General features: G+C 17.4%; 4 protein-coding genes across 4 annotated transcripts; 3 read left to right on the top strand and 1 right to left on the bottom strand.

The window, feature by feature from the left end:
• Nucleotides 1-410: 410 nt before the first annotated feature.
• On the top strand, nucleotides 411-3,443 carry PRELSG_1227100 (conserved Plasmodium protein, unknown function; the record flags this gene model as incomplete). Its single annotated transcript, XM_028678060.1, has 1 exon — nucleotides 411-3,443. One exon carries the CDS (start codon nucleotides 411-413, stop codon nucleotides 3,441-3,443), a length of 3,033 nt encoding a protein of 1,010 aa, XP_028534387.1.
• An 884-nt stretch (nucleotides 3,444-4,327) lies between these two features.
• On the top strand, nucleotides 4,328-5,926 carry PRELSG_1227000 (RNA-binding protein, putative; the record flags this gene model as incomplete). Its single annotated transcript, XM_028678059.1, has 1 exon — nucleotides 4,328-5,926. The coding sequence occupies one exon, from the start codon at nucleotides 4,328-4,330 to the stop codon at nucleotides 5,924-5,926; it is 1,599 nt and encodes a 532-aa protein (XP_028534386.1).
• Nucleotides 5,927-6,446: 520 nt separating this feature from the next.
• On the top strand, nucleotides 6,447-6,891 carry PRELSG_1226900 (tRNA intron endonuclease, putative; the record flags this gene model as incomplete). Its single annotated transcript, XM_028678058.1, has 3 exons — nucleotides 6,447-6,552; nucleotides 6,624-6,739; nucleotides 6,823-6,891. 3 exons carry the CDS (start codon nucleotides 6,447-6,449, stop codon nucleotides 6,889-6,891), a joined length of 291 nt encoding a protein of 96 aa, XP_028534385.1.
• Nucleotides 6,892-7,535: 644 nt separating this feature from the next.
• On the bottom strand, nucleotides 7,536-11,411 carry PRELSG_1226800 (conserved Plasmodium protein, unknown function; the record flags this gene model as incomplete). The annotated part of the gene is made up of 1 exon (XM_028678057.1): nucleotides 7,536-11,411. The coding sequence occupies one exon, from the start codon at nucleotides 11,409-11,411 to the stop codon at nucleotides 7,536-7,538; it is 3,876 nt and encodes a 1,291-aa protein (XP_028534384.1).
• Nucleotides 11,412-12,674: the final 1,263 nt, after the last annotated feature.

Raw genomic sequence — 12,674 nt, 5'->3', positions numbered from 1 at the left:
TCAAAATATTAAAAATAGAAGGGTCGAAAAAAACATTTTCTTGTGTATGCACGCAAAAAAAGTTCAAACGTATAAAAAAAGGAACTTTTTTTTTTTTTTTTTAGCATGTTACTTTATGGTCTCCTTTAACATGTTTTTATTTTTAATTTTATTTTTAAAACAAAATGGTATTTTAAGTAAATTATAACTTTTTTAATTTGTTTTATGAGAAAAAAAATGATTGAACATAAGAAAAAATACTTTTAAAATTTTTAAACTGTTTATAAAAAATATAAATTTAATCAATTAAATAACAAAGTTTCTATTTATCAGTATAAAATTAAGTAAAGCTTGTAATTTCAGTTTTTTATTTTTTATTTATATTTTAATATATTATATTTTTTTAATGTATAATATTTTTTATTTAAAAGATGTTAAATACAAAAGAAAAAGAGCTTAAAGGAGAAAAGTTGCATCAAATTATTAACTATAAAATAAACAATGAAACTTTGTATTTATATGATAATAACATAGAATATAAAAATAATAATAAAGATTCATTAAATAATAAAGGCTCTCTTATATTAAATGAGACAAATGTAATAAATAAGAATAATAATGAAATAATTTTAGATTTAGATATACAAAAAAAAAAAAGAAAAAGAAATGAAGAAATAAAGAAGAAAGTTAATAATTATAATGAAGATTATGAGGATTTAGAAAATAGTAATAATTATAATTATAATAATAATGATAATATAAAAAGTGAAAATATAAATAAAACAAAATCTTTTGAAGATTCTGAAGAAATAAAAACTAAAGATAAAGTAAAAGAACCAACTAATTATAACTTGTTAAAAATCAATGAAACACAAAATTTTTTTGATGATTTTTATACATTATCTGAAAGTGAAAATGAAAAAACAGATTTAAGCAAAAATGATCAAATTAATGATGATGTATTAAGTGAAAATGAATCTATTGAATCCGTATCAAACAATTATGGAAAGTATAAAGATGTAAATCCAGAAGAATTAATTTCAATGTATGAAAATGAAAATAAAATAAATGAAAAAAAATATGAGGAAGATAAATACGATCAATATTTAGATCAGAATTATAAAGGGCAAATTATTATTGATGGAAAAAGTGAAGTTGATGAGTTTTTACTCGTTTCAAGAATAGCGTACTATGATTTAGCATATAAAAATCAAGATGAACAATCTGAGAAGAAACACAATAATTCTATGAATTTTATAAACAAAAATAATTATGAAGGAAATTGTTCAAGTAACGAATATTCAGATTCAGACGATTCTGAAGAAGAAAATGTTACCTCTAATAATAATTTCAAAACTATTGATAATGAACAACCAATAAATTATACTACATATTTGTCAAATGATAATATATTAGATGATGATAAGAATAATAATCAAATAAAAAAGGAATTATATAATAATGAAGAAAAAAAAGCGGAGGAAAAAAATGATACGGATGAAGACGAAAATGATGATATAAAAGATGTAATAAAGAAAGAAGTCAAAGATGAAATAAATTATGAGATAAAATATGAGATAAAAGATGAATTAAAATATGAAATTGAAGATGAAATAAAATATGAAATGGAAGATGAAATAAAATATGAGATAGAAAATGAAATAAAATATGAAGTAGAAAATGAAATAAAATATGAAGTAGAAAATGAAATAAAATGTGAAGTAGAAAATGAAATCAAAAGTGAGATTAAAGATGAAATAAGATATGAAATAAAGAATGAAATTGAAGATGAAATAAAAATGGAGATAAAAGACGAAATTAAAAATGAAATAAACAATGAAAAAAATAGTCCCCATTTAAACTTCAGTGAAAAGACATATTTAAACTCTTTAAAAGACTTAAATGAGGGGCATATGTCTGAAGAATCTAAAGCAATAAAAGGAAATGAATTTAATTCTTGTGAAAGTAAAAATATGTATCACAAGTATAATCGAATAAAGCTAATAGGAGCACCAGAAAGTGTAAAGGAAAATATAAAAATAGAAAAAATTGGTAAAATGATAAAATTAGAAAATGATATATTGATAATTCATTCTACTAATTTTGAATATAATTTAAGTGTTGGATCAGTGCTATGTCTAGAAAATCGTAAAATAATTGGTTGCATTATCAACTTAAATTCAAATGAGACTGAGGTATTTTATTATTCAAGATTAATTTTTCCTAATATTAGGGAGCAATTAAAAGAAAATATAGATATTTATGTTGATTTAAAACATGCTTTATATATGAATTTAGGTACAAGCGTATGTTCGGAATTATTTAATGTACTAAAAAATCCATCAATACCATATGTTTTTATTAATTATAATGATTTATATAACATTGCAGATACTCAATTATTAGAAAATAATAATAATAATAACGAAAATTCTAACAAAATGGTTAATAATGCAACTTGTTTTAATGGAAAAAGCAAAAACATTAAAACCATTTATATAAATAAAAATATAAAAAAATATAATCCATATATTTATAAAAATTATTATAAAAAAATTTTAAAAAATTATAGTCCACATAAATATAAAAAAGTGAAAACATTTGCTGATTCTTCTTATAAAAATATGAGTTATAAATTTAAAAACTTATCCTATAAAAATACCAACAATGTTAATGAAAATACTAGTTCAAATAATATCAATTATAATATTTTTAATAATAACATAAATAATAATACCTACAATGCCTATAAATTAAATAATATTAATAGTTTAAATAACACTAATAATTTAAACAATATGAGTACTATGAATAACTTAAATAATAGTACTATTATTAATAATATAAATAGTATTAATACAATAAATAATATGAATAATTTAAATAGTATTAACAATGGTAATAATTTAAATATGGCCAATAGTTTAATGAACAAAGGTGTTAATAATTTATCTATTCATAATTCTAATATTCAGTGTAATTATAATCACTCATGTATAAATACAAAATATAATAAAAATTTCATTGGTAATAATCATTTAAATATTTTTAATCACTCGAAAGATATAACTAGACTATCAAATGATATGGTAAATAATATTTGCAATGGATATAGTGCTCAAAAATTTAAGTTAAATAATACATTGAATGTTGCAAACAAATATAGCATTAATAATAAAATGAAAAAAAACATTTTTAACAAATTTATTGGGGTTAATCAAAATTTTCATTCTAGTTTAGCAACTACTAATAATAAAAAATTTAACTCTTTTTTTACATCACAACCATATAATATATATAATAAATATAACCCTAAAATATTGAATGGAATTAAATTTAATAAGAACGATTATTTTTCAAATTTTAATTCAAATAACTACAATAACCATTTTTATGATTATAACAATTTAAATTCCAAAAAAAAAATTGTAAATATAAATAACATTAATGAAGCCAAAAAGTAACTTATTTTTTTTTCTTATTTTTTTTATTTAATTTATTTATACCTTTCTATTTTTTTTTTTTTTTTTTTAATTGTACATTCTACATTATAAAATAATGTATTGTTTTATATTTTAAAATATATATATATATTTTTTTATTGTATTCGTAAAAAATCTTAAAAAATCCTTTTTGTAGTCATATTTATTAACATATAAAAATTTTTTAATATTATTTTTTTCTTCCATAAATATTTCAGTTGTTTTTTCCATTAATATATGTTTTTATTTTGTTTTTACGTGGCAATTTTTTTTTATCTAATTTATTAAATAATACTTCATAAAAAAGTCTCATAAAACAAAGACTGATAATGTAAATGCTTTAAAACTATAAATAAAAGTTCGTATTTATTAGTAATTTTTTTGTTTTTAATTATTTTATTATTCTTTTTTTTTGAATAATACTAATATAATTCTTTTTTTTTATTTTATACAAAAAAAACAATTCAAATAAAATGTTAGTTAATAATTTATATTTTATAAATACAAAAGTTATAAGGAAATAAAAAAAAGTAAAAGAAAAAAAAAGAAATCGTGTATTCATATATTTCCTTTAAAAATAATTATTCTTAAAAAAAAAAATTACTACGTTATCATAATAATTTAATTTTATATAAATACATTTTATTTTTATTTTTTTTTATTATTTTTTTTTAATATAATTTTTATTTATTCCAAAATTTCTTTGATGCTTGTTTTTATATGACTTTTGCAAATATATAAAATAAAATTTTGTAAATTTTTTTTTTTTTTTTTTGACATATACTTTTTAAGTATATAAATAATTCTTTTTTTTTTTTCTTTTAATTCTAATTAATTTAAAAACTTAAATTTAAAAAAAAAAAAATATGGATAGCTTATATGGTGATTTGCCTCCTCCAATATCTAATAAAAATTTAGGAAAAAATGAACACATAAATTCCTTAAGAAAACAAAAAAATTACATTGAAATAAATAAAAGTTTAATAACTCCTGTGATTGTTCAAAAAAAAATTGCAAATATTAAAAATTTAAATAAAAGCTTGGATAATAAAAATTCTGAAAATGAAAAAGACGTAAATAATTTAAATAATGAACTTAAAAATTCAAACGAAATTTTGAAAAATGAAGTGAAAAATGAGCATTTAAATAATAAAAATTTAAAAAATGATACAAAAATAGAAATAATAAATATAAACAAATCAATTCAAGATGATTTAAAAAAAATTAGTGATAGATTAAATAAAATACAACAATGTAATAAAAATGAAAACATATTAAGCAATAAAACTAATAATGAAGAAAAATCTATGAGAAATATAGAAATAAATTTTAAAAGTAAAACTAATGGAAACATAATAAATAGTTTAAGTGAAAATAATATTGAAAATGATTATTTTAAAAATGAATTATATGATAAATATTTTATCTTAAATGCAAATGAAGATTATGATCCTAATAAGCCTAATGACTTAAACAAAATAATAAAAGAAAGAAAAAGGAAAAAGCTTATTATGCTAGCTGAGAAAAAGAAAAAACAAGAAATAGAACAAATGGAAGAAACAAAAGAAAAGAACAAAAACACGTTAAAAGATTATGAAAGTAATAAACTATATGGTTATAGTGGGAATAATACAAATGAGTGTATATACGAAATAAAAGAAAAACAAAAATATAAACAAAAATATATAAAAAATGGATTAAAAGATGAAGAGAATAGTAAGGGAGGAGAATACAAAGAAAGAGAAAAAATAAGCAAAAAAGGAGAAGATTATAGTGAAAATGAGGGTGAATTAAAAGAAAGGAACGAAGAAAAAATAAAAAAAAGTACTAGACAAAATATATATGATAGTGATATATCAAATATAATAGATGAAAATTACAATTTTATGAATAAAAACAAAGAAAAAACACATAATTCAAATGATATTAAAAAAGAAGAGACAGTCGTAAAAAAAGATTTTGCTACAAGGATGATGGAAAAGATGGGATGGAAAAAAGGTGAAGGGTTAGGAAAAGATAAACAGGGTATTAAAGCTCCATTAATATTACAGAAGGTTGATAAAAGAAGTGGTGTCATAGTGCAAGCACCTTTAATTTTAAAAAATAATGATTTAAAAAATGGATGTAATTCTTGTGAAGATAAATATTCTTCAACACATTCATTAAATAACAATTGCACAAGAATTATTGCCTTAACTAATTTGGTGACTGTTGATGAAATAGACGATACGTTAAAAGATGAAATTGAGGAGGAAGCATCTAAGTTTGGTAATTTGTTAAATATAAATATTTTTGTTGATAAAAATTCTCATGATGCACTTGCTGTAAAAATATTCTGTGAATATGAATCAAAAGAGCAAGCAAAAAATGCAATGAATACTTTTAATGGTAGAATATTCGCTGGTAGAAAAGTAGAAGCTTCTTTTGCAAATGAACAGGAATATTACTCAAATAAGAAAAATTAGATATTTTATACTGAAATTTTTTTTTTAAATTTTAACATATATATATATATTTATTTATTTATTTTTTTTTTTTTTCATTATAATTGTTATTATATGTTATTTTCACTCATGTAAATTTAAAATTTTTTTTTATGTTAATCTATTAAAATGAAATTTTTTTTACATATACATTTAAAATATATATTTTTTATAATTTTTGTAATAACTTTTTGATCTAATTAGAATTATCTATTTTTTTATGTGCACATTTTATTTCTTAAAATTTTTTATTTAGTTAAATTTTTTGTTTTTTTTATTATGTTTTAAGTTTAAATATTAAAGAGGTAACATTTTTTAATCTGATATATATGCAATAATTACATATTTATTGATATATTTCTTAATGTTTGTATATATATACTGATATATTAAAAAACATTTAAAAATCAAATTTAAAAAAAAAAAAAATTAATAAATAAATAAATAGATTAAAACTATAACTTAAAACTGAATTAATCTTTATTTCTTTTCTTTTTTTTCAATGATACTTAAAAATGTTAAACGTAAAGTTGTTTTTAATGACTTAAAAAAATATTTTATTGTAGTTGATGGATTTAAATATGGAGCAGATTTCATTTTGTATAAAAGTAATTATACATATAAATATATATATATATATGTTTGTGTGTATTTGTTTATATTTTCTTAATTTTTATAGATAGCATTGAAGATGAACATGGATTTGCTTTAGTTTTTATAAAAGAAGATAATGTGATTTTAAATAATAAAGAAAAAATTATAATAGTTAGAATATGTGAAAGTGTTAGAAAAGAAGTAAATTATAAAAAAATATAAAACAATATGCCATTTAAAAAAATATTTTATAATAAAATTTTTTTTTTTTTTTTTGTGCATAGGGTATTATAGCTTATATTAATGAAAATACTATGACAATAAAATATGAAGAAATATATAGGAAAAAATAATAAATAAATACAAAATAAAAAGTTTGAAGAAATTTTATATTATTGATTTTTGTCAATAAGAATTTTTATTAATTTATATATATTGATCAAAGATTAATCAAATTTTTATAAATTTATATATATTTTCTATAAGCTTTATAATTAAATGAAAAATATGTCTTACAAATTAAGTAAATAATAAAAAAAAATATATTTACTAAATATTTTATTTAAATAAATTATTGGAAAAAAAAAGAAAAAAAAAAGATCTTTATAATTTAAATTTATTATATGAAAAAAATTACAATTTTAATAATTAAAATAAATCTTTTTATAGACAGGAAAATGTGAAGTGAACTATTATTGAAATAATGAATAAAATGTTATGTATAATAATAAATAAAATATGAAATAAATTAATATATGTTATTCAAAAAAGCATTAAAAAAAGCATAAAAAAAAAATAATAATAATAATAATAAAATTATATATAGAATCATAGGAGAAAGATAATTCAAAATATTAATTATAAAATATTAAGTAAAATAGCAAATAAAATATTAATTAAAATAATAAATAAAACAAAAGTTAAAAAATTATATACAAAATATTAATTTAAAAAATATATTATGAGATAAATACATTTAAAATTTATCTTAAAAGTTCTATGCTTGCAAATTGAAAGTTATAATTTTATCTTTTATAGAAAAATTTAATTTATTTAATATATTTCCTGTATTTCTATTTATTAATGATAAGCTTAGAGGCAAAGAATTATCAGTTAAGCATAATTGTATTAATATAATATATATCATAAGTTTACACTTTATTTTATCTGTTACTATGAAGCGATCATTCTGTTTAATTAAAAAGGTATTCAAAAAATTTTGAAGAAAAGATTGTGAAAAGTAGTTATCCCCATTTGATATTAACTCATATGCCTTTTTTTTTTCAACTTCACTAAATTTATATATCAAGAATTTCCATATATTATTTTTGTTAAAAAAAGAATAATGCTGTATTGTTGCAAAAGATAGGTAAGAATTTAAAATAATAAAAATGGTTGATAATTGTGGTATTGTTAATTTCTTTTTAATTGACAATGATTCATTTCTATTATAATATATTAGAGTTTTATAACAAATAGGATGTATTTCTTTTTGTACTGATTCTATATCAATATTTCTATTTAATATGTTTAAAAATAAAGAATTCTCAAAACGCTCGTAAAAATTTACCAGAAGTAAGCTTTGTAATGAAAAAGAATTTAAAATGCTATTATCTTTTCTATTTTTAATATATGGAGGTAAGTAAAAATCTTTCTGAATCTCTTTTACTTCATGATTTTCAATTTGATTATTCTTTGCACTTTTTAGCATTCTTCTTTCTGAGGTGAAATCTTTTTGAACTTCTTTCATTTGTTGTTCCTCTTGAGAAGGTAAGGTTATTTTTATTTCATCTTTAAAGTTTTGAATTTGAATTGTGTTTAAAATATATAAAAATTTAGGATACATATACAATAAATAATATAATAATATAAATCTATATTTTTCAATAATTTTAATTAAAAAGTTCCTATTTTCATCATTCCACTTATAATTTAATAAATATTCATTAACCTTTAAGTGTATGTTTTCTTTTGTTACATCATTTCCATTTATTATATATTTACTAGTCAATATGTCACTTTTAATTGAATTCATCATGCTTTCATAAATTTGATTTATATTACAACTAATGTTTTTCAGAACAAACTGCTTAGATGGATCATAATGCTTATAATGCTCGCTTAATAATAAATTTAAGGAAACATCATATATATTTTCGTAATAAGAATTAATTAATAATCCATATAAATAATCTTTTATCAATCTCATATGATTTTTTTTGAAAAAACTATTTTTATAAAAATTGCTATAATTCAGTAATTTAAATTGAAGCCTATTTATCCATTTATGAGAATAAATTTCATTTCTTATAAAATTAGAGTAAAATTCTTTTTTCTTTTCTTTTTTTGAATTTACTATGTATGCTGTCATTTCTGCATAATTATATATATCCATTTTATATGTTTCTTCTTCTGTGTTTTCATCAATTACAACTATATATTCATTAATTGTGTTATTATCTTTACTATTTACATAGTTTTCAATCTTATTAAAATTTTGATAAACGTCACTTAATTTTTCTCTTTTTTTTAATTGATGTTTTAAATTTTTATATTCATTATAATTTTTTTTAATATCTGCGTTTAAATTATTTTTTAAATAATCTATAGTATTTTTATAAACATTAATATATTCATTATTATTAATACAATATATATCCAATTTTCTATCAGATATATCATTCACTTCTATTTTAAAACCTACACATTTTGAGTTAATCAAAGGATGCACAATAAAATTTTTTTTTAAATGTAACACCTTAGATTTTTCTAATATATTTATTTTATTACTGGAATTAGAATTTTTAGAATTTTTTCCTTTTAAATAATTCATTAGATTTTTTGCCTTTTCGTAACTATTTTTTATATCATCGTCACTATCATCACTATCGACTATAATTGCAATCTCTTCATTTATTTTATTTAAGTAATTTTCAAAAGAATTACAATGAGTCATATAATTTTTATTATTATTATTTTTAATGTAATGATATTTATACATATTATAATCCCATATATCTTCTATATATTTATCATCAATATTTTTAATTTTTTTAACATTCATATATTTTTTATTCATTTCCTTAAGTGATAAAATATGATGATTGTTTCTTATTTGATTTATTAGGTAATCATTGTTATTTATATGTTTTATATTGTTTAATGAATCTAAAACTAAAAAATCATCCGAATCACCATCATCCTCATTTTTAATTATTTCTATATCCTTTTTTTTTTGTAAACGGCTTTCTCTAGTAATACCAGTTTTATCTGTATATAATATATTATAAAAATTAAAAAATATTTTATCAAAAAAAATATTCGAGTAATTTTCATCATTAATAATACTGGATTTTATTATATCAAAAAAATTATCTCTCAACCATATTGCATTTTTATTTTTTGTATCTTCTAAATATTTTTTTAATTTTTTTAAATTCAAAAAATTATTATTTTTATATTTATTAAAGATAACATTTAATAAATTATATCCTTTGCTTCCATTTTTAATTCTCAATAATAAATCATTAAAATTATTTTTTAAATAATTTTCGTGTAAAATATGACAAAATACATTATTTTTAGTTGCCATGTATATATATTTATCTTCATGATACACAATATCATAATCTACATTAATTGGGTCGCATTTTTCTTTATTTATAAAAATATGTGTTAACAAATTTATTTTTTTATTAACTTTCGGATTCTTCAAAATAGATGGATAATTTAAATTATCATAAACAGTTATATAAAAAAGATTTTTTATGTTTTCTTTGCAGAATTTACATGATGTTACAGAATTAGTACATTCATGTGGAATAAATAGTTTTTCAATGTTTTCTATAGTTAATTTATTATATTTACTTTTTTTTTTTAGCAATTTTTCTAAGAAAATGTCGTGATTATCATAACAATAATTTAACATATTGTATCTTAATATTCTATATAATATTCTTTTTTTTTTTTTTTTAATATAAATTTTATTATGCATATAACAGTTAGATACGTATGTTTTATAAAAAAGGGTATTAATTTTTCCTACATCCATATCTTTGCAATGTTTATTTAATAATTTTATTTGCAAAATTTTTTTTTCTCTTTTTTTTGAAATTTTTACAATTTTAATTAAGTCTCTTAGATATGCAGGATATCTATTTAAAAAGTTAATTTTTTTTTTTTTATAGTTATTTTCAACTTGATATTTTTCTATTTTTGTACAATTGTCTTCACTTTCTAAATTTATTTTTGATTCGTTATTTGATAAATCATCTAAGTTATTTATATTATTTTCGTTTTTATTATTTTTTAATTTTTTTTTCTTACAACAGTTTTTTTCTATAACAATTTCTTCTTCACTTGAAGTATATATTTCACTATCATCATCATAGTCAAACAAAAATTTATTATTATGAATCAATACATTGTTATCAATTAATTCATAAAGTAGACTGTCATTTTTATTTTCATGTGATTTATTTTTATTATCCTCATTATTGATATATGAATTATCAGTATTTATAAAATTTTCACTTTCTTTGTTTGAGTCTTTTAATAATATTTCATTCATTTCTTTATAAATTAATAAATATCTTTCAATAATTTGTAAACATTTATCATAAAAAATGTCGAAGTTGCAATTTTTTCCACTGTCATTGAAAAGAATTTTGTCAAGATCGTCTTTTATTATTTCCTTAGAACTATTTTTTATTTTTATCACATCTTCTTTTAGTTTTTTTAAATCTTTCAAATGGTTTTTTAGTATATCATAATCATAATTATCTTCGTAATCAATAAAATTAATATTATTCTTGTTTAAACCTTTTTTTAATGAAACTAAAAGAATACTATCCCTCGAACCTTTTTGTGCCATTTTAATTATTTTTTCCTTATATTTTTATTTATATTTTTTTTTTTATTTCTTTTATTTTTTTTTTTTATTTTTCTTATTCCTTTGTTGTTTCTTCTTTTTTTCTTTTTCTTTTAACACTTTTACCTTTTTTTTCTGCTTTATTTTTGTTTTATCCTTTTTTTTAATTTATCATATTTAAATATAATTGAATTTTTGTTTTTATATGATAAATCCTATAATTTTCTTCTATCTTTGTGAATTATTTATTTTTCTTTGTTCTTTACTTTGGCAATTTCTCTTTTTTTTTAATAAATTTTCATATTAAATATTCTTAAACTTTTGCTTCTGTTTTATAGCTTTTATAACATTTTTTTTTTATGTTAAATATATTTCAAAATAATATTAAACTATTTTAACTGTAATTTTTTTTTAATTTTTATTTTATTTTTTTGTTTAATTAAATTTAATTTTGATTTTATTCATAAAAAAAAATTTGTAGTAGAAAAGTAAAAATAAATAATTCTACAAAAAAATGTTATAAAATCTTTCAAATTAGCAGAAATTTATTTTATATATATATATATATATATATATATATATATATATATATATATATATATTTATATTTTTTTTTTAAAAAAAAACCACAATTTAAAAAAAAATAATTAAAATATAGTAATTAATACATAAAAAAAAAAAAAAAAAGTAAAAAATAATTTTTGCTATTCTACAATTTATAGTATACTTTTATTTGTAAAACTTAATTGTTTTATTCTAATGTACAATGGCTAATTAAATATATTTTTTTAAATTTTAAAGCTAAAGCATTTAATATGTATATTAAATATGTTCACATTTTGTTTTTTTAATTTTTATTAATCATTCCGCATTTATTCTATTTAAGAAGAAATAGGTGAAGTATCATAAAGGTTATATAAAATTACTTGTTTCTTTTTACATCTTTTTAATTTTTTTTTTTTTTTTATTTATGTAAATATATATCAAAACTATTAGGGCATTAAAAATAATTAATAAAAAAAAATATATTAAAATAAAATTATAATAATTATCTTTTTTGCTAATTTTGCGATAATTAAAAAAACAAAACAAAAAAAAGATATAAATAATATACATATTACACATTTAATAATTTAATTACGAATATGTTGATAAATTGATTTGAAGCAAAACTTGTTTACAAATTATTATTTTTTTTTTAGACTTATTCTTAAAACCTTTTTTGTTTGTTTTTTATTTTTTTATTAATTTTCAAGTAATTATTTT

The sequence above is a fragment of the Plasmodium relictum genome (genome assembly GCF_900005765.1).
Source record: "Plasmodium relictum strain SGS1 genome assembly, chromosome: 12".
In the NCBI taxonomy this organism is placed as follows: domain Eukaryota; phylum Apicomplexa; class Aconoidasida; order Haemosporida; family Plasmodiidae; genus Plasmodium; species Plasmodium relictum.
This window is presented reverse-complemented; position numbering and strand designations above follow the sequence as displayed.